This window comes from Cryptotermes secundus, unplaced genomic scaffold (assembly GCF_002891405.2).
Source record: "Cryptotermes secundus unplaced genomic scaffold, Csec_1.0 scaffold1182, whole genome shotgun sequence".
NCBI classification, from domain to species: Eukaryota; Metazoa; Arthropoda; class Insecta; order Blattodea; family Kalotermitidae; genus Cryptotermes; species Cryptotermes secundus.
Window position 1 is genome coordinate 6,631 of NW_019737098.1, and position 20,075 is coordinate 26,705.

Here is a 20,075-nt window from a genome sequence, read left to right on the forward strand (position 1 = left end):
GCTTCTAGGCAATGCCATGTTTGCACAGTACACAAAAAAGGAGTATGTCTACATTTGCAAGTTCCGTGTAAAGCCACTCCACAAAGGGGAATGTTTCCAGAAATATCACACCCTCAAGCACTTCTAGGAGCAGTGGTAAGTGTTCTCCAAAAATTTTAGCTCATAAAATTAATTAGGAGATTTTATATTAATTTTTAAAGTAAACAGTGCACAAGTTAGGATAGTAGGTTTAATAATGGCGACCCCAGGGTGATTTAAATATTTAAATCGCCGGTCCTTAAGATGTTAAAAATCATAAAAATGGAAGCTACAGTCTTTTCCAAAGTACTGACTGATGCCTGCCTGGCAATGAAAAGGAATGTATTTATTGTTTTCATCTTTATTGTGAAGGAATCCATGTCTACAGCCTTAGCACCCAAAGAGAAATTCCAGTTATTGATAGCATGACAATAATGAAGATAAATGCTAATTTAGTATAATCTTTCAAACAGAATAGGGAATTAAGAAGTACAGTTGGATCAGAGAATATATGGCCACTTGAAGTTGATTCATCCTTGACAAGTAACAGTCAATTCATCTTGCATTCAGTGTTTTTAAAAAATGTTAAATATTGGATAATAAAGAAATACAGTCATATCTGAATTATAAGATGATTAAACATATAAAATATTCACAGGCATCCACTGGGTTCAATGACACAGTGTATCTAGTTCTATTTTTGAACAATGTAATTCATAACCCTCACTGATATCAGACACAAAGTTTAAGGTGATCTACAAGTACTATACTTTTCTACTTAGGTATGTTTGAGTAGTACATAAAACTAAAGGTCAATTCAAAACAATTTGCTGTGATGTAAGGCTGCATTTCTGAAAATCTGAAAAAGAAACAAAGAGAATATCAATATGTGAACAGTACCATTTATTTTGTGTGTACACGGAGCTGTGTTAAATATGTATTTCAAAACCATCACCACATAAAAGAAAATATACTAATCCACACACTTGAATGATTTAAAGACTGAAATGTGAAAGATTGTCCATTTAAATTACTTCGGAAAGCAGTGTTCTTGGCTTAGTTTAGTTATGTCAACTGCTACGGTTATGAAGTGTCAAGAGTGGTGTAGTACAATGACTGTGAATAGCATGGGAGAAGGCTAAAAAGTTGTGTTCTTGGCCTATTTTTATTTGCATAAATTGTTGCAGTAATGTAGTATCAAAGGTGACATGGTAGCACAATTGTGAATGACTGGGGGAGGAGTCAGGTACCATTTGGGGGAAATACAAACCAGATACCACCAGATTACAGTTGAGACAACTTTATCCACAGCACAGGAAGCCTTGGAACTCTTTGCTGACAACTAAAGTCATATAAATTATTTATGCATGAGGGATTATATTAATCTGAATGATAGATGTCTTGTAACTATAATGTAACAATTTAAGGGTGTGTGACTAGAGACGGCATGGATTGGCGGATGGATTTACTGACCACATATACACACCACTTGGAACTATAAGTATTTACAGTGCTACTGCTAATCTCCACAATTCACAAATCACCACAGCGCCCACTAAGTTCTTAAAGCCTTCTTTGTCTTCACCAGCTGTTCCCTGGCAACAGCTTCTAAGAGAGGAGATTCTTCAGCTTCACGCTCTCAGGTTTGATCTTCACAGCCTCCCATGCAGAACTTGTGTCAACTAAGTGATTCCCAGGCTAGCAGCCATTTCACACCAACCTCCTAGTCTTCTCTTCACAGGCCGACTTCCAACTGACAACTGAAAACTAACTGGGCTTACCCAGTTGTCTTACTTATAACCACTATGCACGGACCAAGTAGAAAACACCGTTTCCAACAGTAACTCTTTTGTGGTGTGTGTATTTGTTGCCATGGGAATGTGTTTACCAATCCATTGCCTAGAAATGGGTTGCATAACACTGTTGTTTATTTGAGTACTACATAGCAATGGCTCTACTCGTTTGTTTTGAGGTCTCTGCCTACTAATGGGTCTATACACCACACTACTCCCTCTGTAAGGCCACTCGTCCCAAATAGCTTACAGGTGTATCACCATTTCTTCTTGCCCAAGGGCTGTGCTTGTGACATCTGTGCTTGGTCTTACCTTCCACCCCGTGGCTCGGTTAATAGTGGTGTTCACTCTCCAACCACTTCTACTGCTCCCTCCTTAAGGCCGCTTTTCCTGAGTGGCTCCTTGATAGGGCATGAGCCAGTCAAGGTTCATCACAATCATCCTGCTTTTCCGATCACTGAGGGCAACAGTTCCAAGAATGGTCAGTGCTCTTACATTAATGGCTCCTAACTTGGTGTGCTGTCTCCTTTCATTTCAGAGGGGGCTGACCCCTCCACAATGTTCTGACATTTATTTTCCGCAGTCTAATGGAAGTACTGATTATTTGATTTGCCATCTCAAACTCAAGAGTTTGTTCGCAGGCCTCATATAATGATTTCACGCTTCTCAGACATAGCTCCAGTCTCCTGCTTCATCCTCTGATGTTAGTGCTGCCTGTCGTCTCAGTCCTCTGATGTAGTTGCTCCTTAACGTCTCGGTCCCTTATTCTATTGCTGCCTTCATGACACATCCGTTGTCACCTCTCAAGCATCGGTCCTTTATAACCCTGTCCCTCATGTCATGCAGGAATGGCATGGTGGGTCATCCTTCTGCAGACGGTGGCCAAATTCTTCTGGGACTCAGCATTGCCCTGGGTCTTTTTCTTTGGCCCTCCAAAAGATTCCACTGTGGCCTCTTCTTTAGGGACCTCCTCATGCACTGCTACAAACACTACTTCCAATGAGGTTGGCTCCTTACTCTCCTGACAGGCCTCCATTGCTTCTTGGCAGGTGATCATTTCTTTTTGCCATGCCTTCATTTCTGCTATTCAGACATCCATCTTGGCTGGTGTTCATCCTGGGCAGCATTTCTTCTTTCAGGAGTTCTTGATTCGCCCTAATTTCTTCTGGATTTGAGCCCAGCTTGGCTTTCACCTTTTCCTGACTGGCGTTCATCTGTTTGAGAGAGGATATTTGCTACAGTGGTTAGCAGCACTGTCGAGTCAGCCATGGTTATATGTCACATAGATGACAACCCAGCAATGACTTCAAATCCAATCCCATAAATGCATTCTGATCCAACTTATGACACCAGATTGTCACAATTTAGGGATGTGTGAATAGAGACGGTATAGATTGGTGGAACGATTTATTGACCACTTATACACACCACTCAGAGCTACAAGTAATAACAGTGTTACCACTAATCTCCACAATTCACAAATCAGCACGGCACCCATTAAGCCTTTTCCAGCCTGCTGTACCTTTATCAGCCATTCCATGGCAATGGCTTCTAACAGCTGAGATTCTTCAGCTTCAAGTCCTCAGGTTTGATCTTCACAGCCTCCCATGATGAACTCTTGTCTCAACTCCCAGGCTGATGGTCATTACACAGTAACCTTCTAGTCTTCTCTTCACAGGCTTTTAACTGATAACTGGGTCACCCCAATTGTCTTCCTTACTACCATTTTGTACAGACCAAGTAGAAAACACTGTTTCCAACAGTAATTCTATTGTTGTGTGTGTATTTTTGCAGTGGGAATGTGTTTACTGATCCACTGCCTAGAAACAAGGTGCATAACACTATTGTTTATTTGCCTACTCCACAGCAATGGCTGTACTAATTGTTTCTGCCTACAACAGGTCTATACACCAAAATATGTTACCATCAGACCCTGTCTCATCTGGAACTTATTGCCATCAGCTTCTATGACCAGACAGACATTTTCCGTTATGTACTGAACACACTTTTTTTTTGCAACAGATCATAACTCTACAACTATTCTAACTGCACAGTGTCCATAGAAAAGAGAATTATGCACATTACCACTCTGAACACCATCAGGTGATTAGATCAGCTTAGTGTTTACACATTAACATTGACAAAGCTCTTAGATTGACTCAATGTCAATCACTTGTACAGCATTTGTCAACAAATGGTGTCAAGCAATGGTGGTTTGTGATAATGTAGCAGTAGGGACATGGACTGCATACAGTTTACATCCCACTGCATGTAACTGAAGAGACTGAGGAAAATGTTATTTAAATGTTCACATTCTAAGGCTGCATTTTTTGTTACACAGTACCCCCTTTCTCTTTCATCTACTACAGGCTCATCTTGTACTGACAGGAACATTTTAGGCAAAGGGGCTACATCCATGACCTTTGGCTGAATATCTTATTCCTCTCAGTAGAAACACAATACCACTTTCAGTTCAGAAGGGACTCAGATCATGATAGACTCACTAGTGACTTCTACTAATGTTCACATGTTGATCATATAGATGAATGGGCAGACTGACACTTTTATGCTGTAGGTGTTTCAGTACAGATGTGTATGAGCTTAAAAATGCACTACAGCAATACCTCGCATAATCTGGGTAATCGGTTCTGCCAATATCCCTGACTGTTTGAAACCGGACTAATCGAGGAACTAAATACATACAAAAAATGATAATTGGTTCAAAAAGAAATTCTCCGTTTTTTCAATAAATAAAACGTGATTAATAAATTCAAATGTCTTTATTAGAAATAATTTTAAAAAATTCATGTTTTTGCAATTCATTTTTTATTCTCTAAAATTGCAATATTGATGCCTGCACATTTTTCTTCTTTGGCCTTTTCTCTTCATATATTTCTTTGCAGCAACGAATTGCATTGTTTATCATTCGGCGAATTGTAAGGCTATGTTCAATATTGGGATCAACTTCCATAATATATTATGACAAGGTTCCAACCATTCCAATAATTTTTTATAGTCGTTCACCTGTTAATTCTCGTGCAGGCACTTCAACACAGTTGTCGTTGTCTAAGCTGTCCTCCTGTTCTTCATCTATATTAATAAGTGTTTCATTATCTAGTTAATTAGTGTTAAATTTGATGCACTCAATTACGTTGATGAAATCTAACTCATTGAAACCAAGCTGCTGTCCAATTTCCACTATGTTATTAGTGACTTTAGCAAAATGAGTTTCAAAACCAATGAAATCATTTGCACAATGTGGTATGATATGTTTCCATACTGCCCTCATATTGCTTGATGTTAATTAATGCCATGCTTCGCCTATATTTTTGATAACGTTTCTGATGTTGTAGCTCTTCCAAAATTCTGTTAAAGTAGTGCTCTCCCCACCTCCTCCAGTGATAGCTAGAGCTCAAGAATGAATGACCCAAGCACAGGTACATACATATACAATGGGGAACCCCAGAAAAAATTGAAATATGTATCATATCACATAACTTTAAAACCACATAAAAATAAACTGCACAAAAAGACACTTGACTGTATAAAAGGAAAAAACTGATCATTTATGTATTAAAAATAATTTTGTGTAATAATTTTTTAAACCGGACTATAGTGAATCCGGACTGATTGAAGCCAGACTATGCGAGGTATTGCTGTATTTCTAATGCACTATTTCTGCCACTAACCGGGTTGTACCAACTATGTTTTCCATATATTGCTCTCAGGGTCTTTGATAATCAGAGCGAGGAAAATCTATGTGACACCAAATTGTCTTTAAATTCATTTTGACACTTCATCAACTTCCTTTCATGCACAGTAGCTGCTTAGTACCAGCAATAAAATTCCACTATGTTCTGCTGTTCTATTATCACCTTAAAAATTACTGCCAAATTTACACAGTCCAGCAATAATATGCAGTTTCTGATAAACTTTTGGTCATGTTCATATTACAATCCTATCTCTCAAAACAAACACACAGACACTTACACGGACATGTGTGTGCACACATATAGTGGTCACAAAATCTTCTCACACAAAATAAAAACACAAGAAGCCTAAAATGTTAACACATGCTTTTCTATCAGTGTAGCCAAATGCTTATAACAGCAGGGAGAATAAGGGACAAGCAGGAGACATAAATACACAAAAATTCTACAAATGATCTGCCATGATCTGCCAGCCTGAGCAATAACGGAATAGAATTTACATGGGAAAGACGCGACATTCATCCATCACCATACATAAGAGGAAGGAACTTCCATGCCAAAGTGAGCTAAGGCTAGGACCTGTAATGCATGGCTCTCCACCAACTTCTCACAACCTCTGCCTTTTGAACAACCTTTCCACTCAATACAAAACAAATTAAAAATCTATCAAACTAATTTTTATGCTGTACTAAATATAAACAAACTATAAATTCATCAAACTACTTTTTATACACTGAGGTATCAAATACTGGACAGGTATGGACTCTCCCTGGCATCAATATGATATACCAATCTTTAGAGAAAAGAGCATGCTTCCAGAATATCAACACCTGCTATCCTTTAAAGGTAATCTGTGAAAGTATTCTGGGTTTTTCTGTGCAACTGCATTTACCTTCATGCAGCCTTGGCATTTCTAGTGGGAAGTTCTTGGCAGGGCTTGGTCATCATGGGGTTGATGTAAGTAGCAAGGACAGATGGAAACACATTTTACAAAAGTAATCTTATATATGAAGATCTTTCATCTCCCAGTTTTATGCATTTTTCTGTCTGTGGTCTCACTGCTAGGTGACTACCACTGGATTTGTATTGCATATAGTTACGAGTATCTATGATTACAGTTGTTTCCAGTCATGTCTTCAGTGCATAAAATGATATGCATTAACTGTTTAAAGTATAGAATCATAATACAGCATCTCTGCAGAAAATGTGTGTGTGATGTCACAATGTTTTGGCTAAAAAAATATAAATTCAAATGAATGTTGTGCCACAATTTCATTATTTCTGTACACAATATTTTAAGAAAACCCCAGGCNCAGAATGTTGCGCCATAGAAACAATTTCATTATTTCTGTACACAATATTTTAAGAAAACCCCAGGCAAAAGAAGTATGTGTGTTTTTTATCAGTAACTTATTTCTTATATATTACAAAAACTAGGTGAACAGAGGAAATCTTTCTAGAACATAAATGTTAAAGAATAGTGTCATAAACACTTTCATAAAAGGAATATACACACATTTATCCATAAATTTTGCAGAAAAAACTTTAAAATATTGTGACATGTTGCGCAATGGAGGACAACCCCTACCCCCGCAGCAGTGACGTGGCAGTGAGTCAGCGCTCCGTCACCCCCCCTCCGCACGGTGACGTAACATGCAATGCAGCTGTGACACGGGTAACAGCCAACAGCAGTACCCATTGCATAACAGGCAAGTGCTGCAACTATATAAGTGAACCACACTGCCTACGAAGCCAGTTGAAATGTGGCTGTCGCCAAGTTCAGTTGTTGAAGTTAGTTAAAGTGTATCAGCGGCCGAAGACAGTTCTCCAGTCAGCAGTGAACGAGTTAAAAGCCTATCAGCCGCCGAAGTGAGTTCTCAAGTCAGCAGCCTACGAGTTGAGTTGGAATATAGCAGCCGTCGCGGAAAGAAGAAGAACCGGACGTGTGTGTAATTGGGAGTGTGTAATACAGAGAGACTTGTAGAGCTCCCGTACTGTAAAAACGTGTAGACTACTGAGAACAGTGTGAACAGATTATTGTGAATAAGGTTATAAAGTGTGAAACCCCGCAACTGTGTCATAAATAATTGTAGCCGAGACTTGTAGGTTGTTAAATAAACCAATTAACAATCCGAATGGTGTCTTCAATGTCAAAACATGTTACAATATTAATAGAATCTTTGACAGACCTCAAGTACCCTCACTGCCTACCTTGCTGATGGTGAATACGAGTACATTCTTTTTAAAATGTACTACCTTTTACTCTACATGACATACCTAAACACAATGACAGTGAAATTGCCATATAAGCACTGGATTTGAACAGTAAACTGAGGAAAATCTTAATGGGGGTAGTTTAGCATAGTGACACTGACTTGGAATCATTGACAATGAACACTAAGTGATGGAAATTGAGAAAATTAAATGGGGGTTCCACTGTATATACTTTATGAACATCTACACTCTAGCACCAATTCAACAACCGTAAGCTGAAAAAGTAGCAAAACTTATCCAATTAAAATTTGGAGAATCCTTTCAAAAGTAGTCACTTAAGAATTTAAATGTTGATAATTATAAAACTACTTGCAAAAACAATATCCTGGTTCGACTGACTTGCTATTGTTTGTAAACTGAATGAATAAAGGAGTCAAAAATTAATTCTGGTCTCCTTGCAAACTTTCAGTCCTAATTGGGAGAAACAGTACCTTGATTAAATTAGAAAGTCCCAATAATTTGAAAGAAATATCTCCAAATGTAACAGATTATTATTCACGACTTTTGAACAAATTTATACTTACCTAAATCCTTCTCATAACTGTTGAGAAATGTTCAAGTAATGCAGAATATTGGTACAAATTACTTGCCGTCTAGCTGAGATGGGCTTCAAAATGCTGTGTGAACAAATCATAAGCTCCACGAGGGAATGTCACAGAGCAGACTGGGCATAAAAAGCAGGAAACAGGACCACCTTTCTCTTGTGATGGGAGGGCCCTGAAAGTAACCAAGATTTTAGAGTAATATTTCAAATTGTGCCAGCTTTTTACAGTGACGAGACAGACTCCTGCTAATCCCTTAAAGGGGAGGACCACCCTCAGTTTGTTTTCCATGACTGCTTATTCAACCTATATGCACCTATCTTCTACATATGGAGGCTGTCTCCATTTGCAACCTGAGGGCATGACATAATAACAAGGGACCCACTTAAAAATATACCCTAAATGGAAGAACTAAGCAAAATAAGCCAGCACTGTAAAAATGTTATTCTAAGTGACAAAAACTTGAAACATCAAAACAATAACTCTTGGTGCTTCATGCTGGGTCATCAGCAAAACTCAAATTTAATACAATATCTTCATGGGATCCGCAATAAATATAAAATTAAACACAAGAAAATAAAATCTTAAATAAACGCACTACATCAGTACCATTATCCTTTGTTTTGGTTGCAGTATATAGTCTTACAAGCATACTGCTTTGTATAAGGTTGACAAACCAAAGATATTATAATTTGTATATAATGAATACAAGTACTAATACAGTGAACTAAAGCGGTCTCCGTAGTCTAGAGGTAACGTTCCCACCTCATGACTCGTGGTATGCGGGTTCAAACTCGGCGGAGGTCGTGGAATTTTTAAGGGTGGAAAATTTCAGGGAACAAGTCCTCTGGGAGGGACTTTAAGCCGTGGGTCCCGTGTCGTAGCTTTATGACACGTAAAAGAACCTCATATCTCCAAAGGAGGTCACTGAGCCAAATTCAAGGACGTTTCCCACCCAACAGTAGTCTCTAACGCCTCTGATAGATGGGGGAAGCATTATAGATACCGTCAAGCCAGTAGAGGCCGAACTCACTGGCTCGGTCGGGACTGATGGTACACACCAATATCGGTAGGGTATAGAGACTGGTAGAATATCATAGAGGGAAGCACAATGGACCAATACTGGTCTAGTTAGTTAGTTAGTTAGTTATTGGAGAGGGTGGGTTTCCCCATGCACTTAACCAGCCCATCATAAATTTCTAGATTTATTTACTCTAACAATAGGTTACCTGTAAAAAAACAAAAAAATCTTCATTATTGAGTATCATAAATAAAAAAATTATTGAAATTCTTTCATACTGGTCATAACTGTGATCTGTGAGTTTATTAAGATATGGGTGATCACCTACGTGCGATTTTCAGAACCTGCCACTGCAGCCTGTGAGAGAGAAATTAGTTCTCCAGTCACGGGCTGTTCTCTTGCCACAGGACTGGCCTTTGACTGCTCCAATGCAGATGAAGATTTTAGTTTCTTTTCATTCATTTTGTGGTACAGTTTTGTAAGCCGCCTTTCTACCTTCTGCTTCTCAGTGTACAGTTTCCTGTACTCTGCTGCTGCCAACTGTAGTCGCAATTTTAACTCCTGTTCTTGCTTCAGGCATGTATTCATGTCAGTGACATTTGGGCTACTACACTGCTGCCAACAGAAAAATATAACGTATATTCAAGCATAGCATTTTTTTTAGACATAGGAAACCCCTGAATAACTAAATCACAACAAGAGTGAAGTTCAAGAAGCTAATTCAGCTAAGAAAATATACCCTGCCTTTTAAGAAACCCAAAGTTTCATTACCATGTTCACAAGAGCCTGCCAATAATGTACACACATCCTTAACCTTTTATGTGATTTTGCATGTGTCACTGGTGTTGATGTTCATTTATTGCAGATACTAACCTGCTGAAAACCCAATCATGAACAATCCACTGTGTAAGAAATTATGTTTCCTCACATTCTGTTAAACATTCACAATGCTGAAAGGACATTTAAAAACAAAACAAATAGGTTTAAACAAATATAAATTTTATGCACTGTAACTAATTTTGTTACAGACATTTTATTGACCAAAAACTTTGGCATATAACTTATTCGTGATAAGTCTCACAACAAAGCATGGTTTATTCATAATAAAATGAATAAAAGTAGCAACAGTGAGCAGTTTGTGACAGGGCTGGCAATGGTGTGTAGTCCATTTATGTGGTTGGCAATACCATTTATTTCAAACACAGTCTTAACTTTCACAAATTCCTTTTCCTTTCATATATCCATAGACAGCTTCAGTCCTGCTAAACATAAGTACTCAAGGCAGGCACTTACAATCTTTCAAGGGTAATAAAAGACTAAAAATGCTGTTATTTTCCCGAATACAAGATAAGCCTGCATATAAGATGATCCCCCTCCCCTTCAATCTTCAATTTCAGGAAAATACCTATATTCACAGGATTCAGTTTTTTATGTTAAACATTCTTTACATACTTAAAATTCTGGATTTAAACAATCATCAGAGTCAAGATATTTACATAATAAATCTTAATTGTATTAATCACAATTTTATTGTAGTAAAGAATTATTATTAAAACATTATTAATTTTGGACTTCCTAAACAGTCAAAATGAGACCTTCTATGATCAAGGTATCCAGCAGCTATTGCATCAATGGGGAAAACATGTTGCCTTGCAGGGGGCATATGCAGAGAAGGACTAGCTCGTGTACAATTTCTTGCATCTGTGTGCAATTAAAATTTTAACTTTCCCATGTATCATGTTCAATTTTAAGATGCACTGCATTAAGTACCTTCATACCCAATAGGTAAACTTTAATATTTCAATACATTCACATGAACTTTTGGACGTTTTTCATTTCTTAAAAAGTGAGGTCCAGAGATTATTCAACGGTGTGGGATATTGGGGAAAATATGGTATATTGGGCTAATACAAACAAAAAATTTGATTAGCTCAACATATTTTAGTATAATACAACCACATGTCACCAGCTGAGATAGATGTAACATGATGAAGAAATAGAAACAATACAAGGGCTACACCACAATCCTTCAGAAGTTCTCCAGTTTTCTCATTAAGACTTATAGAGACAATTCCTTTGAGACAGATTTCAAACTATGCTGAATTCTAGATGCTATTATTTCTTCAAGGGTCCAGTGTCTTAGTGCAAAAATTTATAAATATGCCATATCAGATGAGAACAAACTGAGATATAGATCCAACCTGCTCAAGTGAACTGTCGTTACTTTCTTGCAATTTCTCCTGTAGGTCTACTTTCTCCATCTTTGCCACAGCCACTTTTCCCCCTGGAGTTAAACCAGCTGCAAGCATATCATTGTTTCCATCTGATACATCGTCACACTGATCCTGCAGTGCTGTCAACTGGCCTCCGTGTTCCTGCCTTATTTCACGTTCATGTTCATGCAGCTCAACCAGCTCTTGATGTACTTCTCCCTCACGCCTCTTGTACCTTCAAGAGTAAATATCCAATCAAATATGTCTAATAGTAACTGCTTTAAAGGTATTTTATGATTCATAGTTATGGAATAAATGATATAAAATGACTCTCAATTTCCAAGCCATGTTCGTTTCTCATCACTGCCTCTTCCTAATGAAGCTTCCTGCACAAACAAAAATTCCAATCTTTAGATAAAAAATTTGCCAATAAACTCGTGGATTTCCCAGACTGGCAGAACAAAAAGAGATCTTGTTCTTAAACCAGCACTTAAAACCTACCAGGGCCCAGGGTGCTATGGTATCTACTTTCTTTTATCCAGTAATAAATCCATTTATTTGGTATAAATGTGTGACCAAAAGTTCAGCTATGGATCACAGATCACAGTTGTCAAGGTTTGTCTATAGCAGTAATATGGGGTAAGTAATCACTACACTTTGCAGAAGAAAGTAAAAAATCAAAGAAATTATAGTGTGCTAGAAAAAGTCATACTGGCAGCACTGAAAATAATGCTGGATATAAACAAAATGAACCTTCTGTCACCTGTATGAAGTCAATTTTCTCTCTCTTTTGAGTAATGACAATACTGTGTAACATTAAATATGGATGCTCCACTAACAGAAATACATGAAAGAAAAGCAATGACTTGTTATCCAAGTTACATACCCAGAGGGTGTAAAAAGTACTGAAATGTATAAAAGAATGACAGTCCAGTATGTTACCTTCTTAAGCCACAGGAGAGACTACTAATGAGTGGGAAAACAAAGGAGAGACAAGTGCTGTGGGTCACTGATTGTAAAATGTTCTGAGGTTAAGGACTAATCTGGTAAGTAAATCTGGAACCATCAAAGAATTAGCACTGATGAGAAAGCATCCGAAACGAGCATCTCATAGAAAGTAACTGTGCAAAAATGGCTGAAGGTAACTTAAGGTAAGGTAAGGTAAAGTCATGTTATCCCTGTGCTTAATAAATTAAGCATCATGCCATGAGAATGTATGGGGGACTGGAGGTCCCATCATTCTTGACCTTGGCAGTAGGTTGGGGTGAGTGGTAAACTTTGCACCCCAGCCGCTTTACCCTGAGGTAATGGGCACCAGCATCCAGTGTGTAGGGGACTGGGTGGACCCCAGAGATAGTCTGTGGACACTGTGGAAAAGAGAAAAATCTCCTGCTCCTGCTGAAATCAAACCGTGGCTGTCAAGCCCGCAGCCCGTTGCCATACCGACTGAGCTATACTGTCTCTAACCAAAAACATTTTATTCTCAAGAAACAAGAAACTTATGGGGCAATGGACCAAATGTGTTTGAAAGGACAGTGTTTATACTGTAATGTGGATGGCCAGAGCATTTCTAAGAAATGACCTGTAAACAACCTTCAGTTTTGAAAGTGCACTCAACAAGATTATGCAACCTGCTTATAGGCAACGGTTCAGTAAAGAGACTTCCGTGCAGGCACAATGATGTCACACTGCAACAGTACTAGCTATCACGTGACTGGCTTTCTATGGAGTCTGTGCTGCGACCATTGCTATGCAAACAGTCGGTAAACACGTTTCAACAATATAGGCTCTTTTCTATGCGTGGTTGGTGTGGAGGCTGTATAACGACAGTTACAGACAGAACAGATTTCAGTATTTGAGAGTGTTTAAGTGACAGTGAGAGGGTTCTTGATAGGAGAGAGCCACAGGAAGTTCGTAGGAGACTTGTGAAGGCTTAAAGTGTGATTTGAAGACTGTGTTTATGTGTAATACTGGGAGTGTGTGATCCAGTGACACTGCTATAGTTTCTGTGTTGAGATCTGTGAAGACTGAGAATCGCAGTGTGTGCAAATCAGCTAAAACGCTATCCTGAGCGTAATTACTAGAGGTTGTAACCAAAGTGCAAATAAATACAATCATCTGAACTAGAACCTGTATTTCATCACGCGTACCATCCTACACGTGACAACATACTTAAAAAAAACTGTCATGAGTGTATTTTACCATGATTTATAGCAAAAATGGTTTTGATTTTGACTTGCCCTTGGACATGCCCACATCTCTATATGGATGGTCATCCATAATAATTCTATTACCAACCAGAAAGAGCAAACTAAGCACAACCATTCAATTTCAGATTAGGCAGGTGGGTTAATCTCTCATCATAAAAAGCTATTCTGTTAAACACGGACTTCAACTTGAGCTGCTTAAAGGAAAGAGTGAATGAGTGAGTGAATTAGTTGGTGCCAGTGCACCTGTATGGAACCAGTTGGTATACTGACAGACTACAGGCTATACCGACGTGAAATAAGGTTTCGATGCATAGCAGGGGCAAGGGATTTTTGTCTTCACAGCCTTCAGACCAGCTCTGCAGCCTACCCAGCCTCCTATTCAAAAGGTACTGGGGGCTCCTTCCCCAGAAGTAAAGCAGCCAGGGTGGGAAGCCAACCGCTCACATTCATTGAGTGCCAAAGTGAAGAATGTATGGAATAACACCTCCATTCCATATGTTTTCATGGAGTCATGCTTAATTCATTACATAGAGGGACAACTTTACCTTTACCTTTTATGTATGAGTATGAACCAGTATACCAGTCTATAATGCCTGAAATTTATTTAAGCTTATTAAGCGATGACTCAGTTTACTAACCCAATCTGTCAACTAGAAAAGACCAAGATTAAGAATTTCAGGATGCTGGATGACAAGAATAAGAATAAATTTCCTTATTAAAACAGGGATCAACAGTTCACATACTCGTTTTTCTTTTCCAAAGCATGGGACTGCTGCTGCATTAGGACTGACTTTTCTTCTTCTACCTCCTTTATTTGCTGATCAAGGTCAGATATCCTCATCTTCGAGCTCTCCACAAAAGCATCCAACTCACTGACAGTTGCTTGTAAAGTTTCTATACTGAAATCATCATGCATATCAAATTGCATCAAATAATTTTTCTTCAAACGTTCCTTTAAGGACGTCAGGTTACCAACCATTCGAGCTAGTTCACTCTCCTGTATGTCACGAGTAGCTGCCACATCTTCTCGCTCAGAGTGCAATGTCTGTGCCTTCACATCCAGTTTTGAAAGTCGCTCAGCTATTGTGTCAATTCTTTCCAGCTGGACATTTTTACTGGCTATGATCTCCTCCTGTTTCATTTCTAAGTTTATAATTCTATGTTCTAAATCTGTGAAAATGTTCCTGAAATGGACCTTCCTCTCATGCTGTATGTTTAATTCTTGCAACTGTAAACTTAAGGACGCTGATTCATTTTCAATCTCCATTACACGAGCACTAAGATATTCATTATGTTTAATCAACTTCTTTTGAGCATCACCAGCCTTTTTCAAATCAGCTTCCAAACTTGTCCTCTCGCTTGCTATTTGCACTACCGATTGTTCCTTTTCTGAAATGATAATCTGTGCTTCTTGTAATTGCTGTTTCAAACATTTGTTCACTTGAGATATCTCTAGAGCATCTTTCCTTCTCTCATCTGCCTCTGCCATGACTGCACTTAAATCCTGCTCTACAATCATAGCTTTATTTGCTGCTTCTTTTAAACGTCCCTCATAAACTTCCCTTATCAGCTGCATTTCTTTTTCCCTCTGACTTGCAGACTGAACAAGCTCACTTAACAGACGTTCCTTCTCCCTCTCAAGATCATTTATCTGTTCTGTCTTCTCTTCTGACATCTTTTCAACACTTAAAATCTGCTCCTGAAGTATCTTCTTCTCTTCCTCTAATACTAGAAATGAAACAAAATTATATTCATTACACTTTTTCAGAATAAAATACCTGACAAGTTAATACAACCACCCACTATCAGCAAGTCACAATGCAGTGGACAGGTGTCCTATGACTTTAAATATACCACAACACTGCCTTTCAACTTGCACCTTACTCGGTATTTACAACTGGTACACAAATCAAGTATGGTAACATTAACATGATGTCTCTAACATACAGAAGTGTGCCAGTCTTTTCTTAAAATATCTGACCACAACTTGCTGGTTGCCAAGTTCCGAACCAGGTTGAAGAAAATTATAGGATTTCGAAAGCGCAGACCCAGATGGGATTTGGAGAAGTTATATGCTCAAAGACAAAGCGTGCAAGAGACCCTAGAAGAGAAACTCGGTGCAATTGAAGGTGAAAGCGGAAATGCTGAAGCGCAGTGGAACAATACGATTTGATTTGGTAGGTAAAGTTGAGAAGATAGCAAGAAAACCATGGGTTACACAGGAGATGATGAGTAAAATGGAGGAGCGAAGGAAATGGAAGAATGTCAACAATGAAGAAGGCAGGAGGAAATACAGGAGACTGAGGAATGAATTGAAAAGAGCCACGGACAGGGCCAAAAAGGAATATCTTGAGAAGATATGTAATGAGATTATGGAATTTCAAAGAACAGGCCGTTATGATTTGATGTACATGAAGACAAAAGAACTAGGATGGAAAGAGAATCATGGGATTCAAAATGTTGGCATCGAAGACTCCCAGGGGAATAGAATAGTAGATCAGAGGCAAGTGCTGAAAATTTGGGAAAATTATATTTCAGAACTATATGATCGACCTAATCGGCCAGAAACCTTAGAAGTTGAACCGGAAGAAGAAGTAGATACAGACGAGAAAGGACCATATATTTTACAAAGTGAGGTGGAAAAAGCTATCAAGGAAATGAGGAAGGGAAAGGCTACAGGAGATGATGATGTACCTGGAGATGTGCTCAAGTTACTGGGAGAAGGTGGTTTGAAAACACTGACAAAACTAATGAACACCATATATGAAAGTGGAGAGTGGCCCAAGGACTTTACAGAAGTTACAATGATTGCCTTAAAGAAAAAGACAAAAGCTACAAAATGCAGCGACCATCGCACAATAAGTCTTATTGCACATACAGCAAAGATAATAGCAAAGATACTTAAAAGAAGAATTGAAAGGAAAATAGAGGATGTACTTGGAGAAGATCAGTTTGGATTTAGAAGAGGAAAAGGAACCAGGGATGCAATTGGGATGATGAGAATTATAGCGGAACGAACTTTGGAGATAGATGAAGAACTGTGTGTTTGCTTCATAGACTGGCAGAAGGCATTTGACCGGGTAAACTGGACCAAATTAATGCAGATCCTGAAAGAAACAGGTATCGATTGGCATGAAAGAAGATTGATTAGCAAATTGTACATGGATCAGAAAGTTAGAGTACGACTGGACAGGGGGGAGACAGGAAGTGTGCAGATTGGAAGAGGAGTTCGACAAGGATGCTGTTTATCACCAATTCTGTTCAACTTGTACAGCGAATGCCTTACCAAGGAAGCTCTGGATGGGCTCGGTGACTTCAAAGTAGGAGGGCAAATTATTCAAACTGTGAAATATGCAGATGACCTTGTGTTAATGGCTAAGGAAGAAACTGTGCTACAGGGCATGATTGATAGACTAATTGAAATTGGAAGGTGCTATGGCATGGAAATGAATGTGGAGAAAACAAAAGTAATGAAAATTTCGAGACAACCAACCCCAGTCACAATAAAGATAGACCAAAAACAAGTGGAGAATGTGAAATGTTTTAAATATTTGGGTAGCTTGTTAACAGATGATGGAAGGTGTACTTGTGAAATTAAATCCAGGATTGCCATGGCAAAAGCTGCATTTAGCAAGAAGAAGAATCTTTTTACCAGCAAATTGGACTTAAATTTGAGGAAGAAACTAGTGAAATGCTACATTTGGAGCATAGCTCTGTATGGGGCTGAAACATGGACACTTAGGGCAGTAGATCAGAAACATCTGGAAAGTTTCGAAATGTGGTGTTGGAGAAGAATGGAGAAGATAAGTTGGACCGATTATGTGAGAAATGAAGAAGTGTTAATTAGAGTCAGTGAGCAGAGGAATATCCTACATGAAATAAGAAAACGGAAGGCTAATTGGATTGGTCATGTTTTACGCAGAAACTGCCTTCTAAAAGAAGCTATCGAAGGAAAGATAGATGGGCGGATAGAAGTGACAAGAAGACGAGGAAGAAGACGTAAGAAGATGCTGGATGACCTTGGGGACAGAAGAGGATACTGTCATTTGAAGGAGAAAGCTCTAGATCGCATTAAGTGGAGGAACTGTTTTGAAAGAGACCGTGGACCTGTCATCTTGACAGATTACTGATGATGATGATGATACAGTCTGACAAATAAATGGACTCTCTGATAGAAACAACTGTTGCTAAAATTTAGTGAATGCAGTCATCTTCAAAGATTTCACCCTCTAACACCATACATACTACCATACACATATTCCAGCATCTCAATCATGCTTGGAAACTCTGCTCAAAATCATTTTCAGAGCTCCCTCGGTAGGGCTGTTCAATCACTTATAGAGCTCAGTATAGTTTAGGGCATCTTGACATAGATTCCACCAGGTGTTTTATGTTCACTATGGAAAGAGTGTTCATTATTTCCTTGTCTTTAAAAAATGAAGCTGGAGTAGGCAAAAACTTAACACAAATGTCCTGCCCCATCTCAAGCACTATGTCTGAAGTATTCTGAGAATTCCAGCTTACCTGACACGTTGTGCTGAAGCACCTTCCTTTGTGTCTGCATATCGTATATTTCTTCTTGTAACTTAAAACAAAAAGAAGCTTCATTTAATATTACACAAAACAGTCTACAAACAAATCAAATGGGAAACTCAACTGTACCTTATCATTTGTTGCCCGCTGCATTCGGAGCTCCTGCGATGCCAGCTCCTTGCTCTCAGTTAGAGCTTCCAACATTTGTGTGAGGCTGTCAACCTGGCCTTTGTATTGGATAATTTCTAAAGCAGTGCCTGACTTGTTATGGGTCTCATTCCGTAACAATTGTGCCATGTGCTCCTTGTCCTTCAAAGATACATTCAATTATACTTACATTACGATATGCAATGGCTGCAGTAAATTATCCAGATAATTTCATGTTGCTACCACTAACATAATTTCATAGATTTTCAATAAAACAGAATATGTGGTCTGACAATAAAGTTCGTGAATTGATCATGGTAGAAGTGCTACATACCTCACTGCTGAGTATCACTGTGGTCGCCTTCAAAGTACTCCCTGTTGGGAAGCTATGCACACTGATGCCAGTGCCTAGTCCACGCTTCAAAACAACTTTGGAACTGGTTTTGTGGAATGGCCTTCAGAGCTTCCACCATATTACTCCTGATATCATCAGTGTCATCATAATGCCTTCCATCACTATTTCCTTTATCTTTAGGAACACAAAAAGTCATTGAGAGCGAGATCCGGTGAACAGGGAGGGTGTTCCAGCAGTTATTTGTTTACTAGATAAAAACTCTCACAGGCAGTGCTCCTTGTGGACCAGTTTTGCACACACCTTCCTCATGTCAAGATGTTCAGTTAAGACTTTCCTAACTGTTTATCTGTTGATGTTTGCTTGCACTGCTATGCTCCTGATGGTCATCCGATGATTTTCATTCACAATTTTATTAACTTTTGCAATGTTTTCTTCAATTCTGCTGGTTGCTGGCCATCCTGAACTCTCTTCGTCATTCACACTTTCTCTTCCCTCAGAAAAAAAATGTATCACTCATTTGTAAACTCCTGTTTTCTTCATAGCATTATCCCATTAACCTCCATTAACATCTCTCTGATTTTGCTTCCACTCTTGCCATGATTAACAAGACATTTAAAGTTCAATCCAACATTCCCGTGATAGCACATCAAAACACATTCAGACAATAACAGACGCCACTCAGAAAGAGACTGCCATAGATCAACAACATAACTGTCAAATGCTGATATGCCAATGTCATCAAACCATATGGAGGTTTGTGTCCACTGTTGCCATGGCAAGCACACAGTGGCAAGTTCGCAAACATTATTGTCAGACCTTGCATAAGTGCTAAGAAAACAAAAGTTCAAGGTCTCATGATGCCTGTATGAAATCAGGTTCTCGAAGATTCGCATTGTGGTCTTCTGAGTTATGGCACTGTGTATTCTGCTTAGGTGGCACCAATGTTTCTGAGGAACATAATGCCTCTATTGTCTACCCTGATGATGGGGACTGTATATCCTTCAAAACTTTTAGTTCCTACACAGGTCATAATGTAAAAGACCACAATATGAATCACATGCCTATTTTCCTCCACATAATTTTGTATGTGTAGTCTGGCAGAATAAAAAACAGTATTGCTTTTGATTAAAATTTGTGGCTGAGGTATCTGATGATCACATGCACCAAGCCTCAAATGAAGTAAAGGAATGGCCCAGACATAATGAAGTACAGAATATATAACGGCTGATTAAAATCTCAGGAAACTATATCTATCTCTG

General features: G+C 38.6%; 1 protein-coding gene across 5 annotated transcripts in view; it reads right to left on the reverse strand.

Moving 5' to 3' along the window:
- Nucleotides 1-363: 363 nt before the first annotated feature.
- LOC111870206 (tax1-binding protein 1 homolog B) overlaps nt 364-20,075 on the reverse strand; it is a 29,244-nt gene continuing 9,532 nt past the window's right edge. For 3 of the 5 annotated variants that reach the window (XR_002843809.2, XR_002843810.2, XR_002843812.1), the window contains 7 exons: nt 18,444-18,623; nt 18,306-18,366; nt 14,525-15,509; nt 11,560-11,806; nt 9,687-9,973; nt 8,320-8,512; nt 364-877 (listed from right to left, as the gene is read on the reverse strand). Coding sequence is in view for 1 of the 5 variants with exons in the window: in XM_023862301.2 (XP_023718069.1) it covers nt 8,389-8,512; nt 9,687-9,973; nt 11,560-11,806; nt 14,525-15,509; nt 18,306-18,366; nt 18,444-18,623 (1,884 nt within the window). In the remaining 4 variants the exon portion in view is untranslated. The remainder of the gene's footprint in view (nt 878-8,319; nt 8,513-9,686; nt 9,974-11,559; nt 11,807-14,524; nt 15,510-18,305; nt 18,367-18,443; nt 18,624-20,075) is intronic. The other 2 variants (XR_002843811.2, XM_023862301.2) reach the window with 2 other exon arrangements.